The sequence below is a fragment of the Cariama cristata genome, unplaced genomic scaffold, assembly GCF_000690535.1.
Source record: "Cariama cristata isolate BGI_N322 unplaced genomic scaffold, ASM69053v1 scaffold27915, whole genome shotgun sequence".
Lineage (NCBI taxonomy): Eukaryota > Metazoa > Chordata > Aves > Cariamiformes > Cariamidae > Cariama > Cariama cristata.
In genome coordinates this window covers 1-797 of record NW_009616226.1, presented here as the reverse complement: position 1 = coordinate 797, position 797 = coordinate 1, and the positions used below count along the sequence as shown (strand labels likewise).

Genomic DNA, 797 nt, shown 5'->3' with positions numbered 1-797 from the left:
AAGCGGTGGACCTGACCCGTTGTTGGAGGTTTTAACAGCCTGTCCCTGTGCGTGTGTTTCAGGCCTCCGGTGAAGCCAATGCCCAGGTTAGAGAACTGCGCCTGGAGCTGTTCCTGCACTGCCAGGGGAAGGCACAAAACCCAGCTGGGAGTTGCTGGCCGCCAAGGTGGGCGAGATGCTGAGCTCCTCCGTCTCCAGCCCTTCGCTGACGTTGGTGGGGCACGGGGCACGCAGCCCCAGCACCTCCAGTGCCAGCAGCAGCACCTTGAACTTGAGTCAACACCTGGTGCAGAGGAGCGTGGTCCTCTTCGTCATCGGTGCTTTCATGGCCCTCGTGCTGAACTTGCTACAGATCCAGAGAAATGTGACTCTGTTCCCTGACGAAGTCATTTCCACTCTCTTCTCCTCTGCCTGGTGGGTGCCCCCGTGCTGTGGGACAGCAGCAGGTGAGTTGCTGACCTCCACGAGTGATTTCCCCCCTCCCTGTTCTCCCGTGGGGAGGAGAGGCGATGGGGCTGAATTTGTGACCTGTGCGTGAGGGAGCTTAGCAGTTCGGTCGCACAGTGAGTGATGCAGACTCGGGCTTTTGGAAGGATGCATGTCCACTCTAGCGTTATCCACGTGCAAGAGCCACCCACGCGTTTCCCGCGTGTCTGAAGGCTTTTTTGAGCGGGTGCATTCTGAATGTGGGTAAAGTGTATTTTTCCTGCAGCGCGGCGCGGTCTGGAGGCCCGAGTGAGCGGCTCCAGCGCCGTGGCCCGGAGGCGAGCGTGGAAACATGCGCATCCCACGCAGCT

General features: G+C 60.0%; 1 protein-coding gene across 1 annotated transcript; it reads left to right on the top strand.

Moving 5' to 3' along the window:
• Window positions 1-78: 78 nt before the first annotated feature.
• LOC104161614 (insulin-induced gene 1 protein-like) lies at window positions 79-446 on the top strand (the record flags this gene model as incomplete). The annotated part of the gene is given in 2 exon segments (XM_009700112.1): window positions 79-152; window positions 154-446. Coding segments are annotated over 2 exon segments (367 nt in total), but the record flags the coding sequence as incomplete, so codon positions are not given.
• Window positions 447-797: the final 351 nt, after the last annotated feature.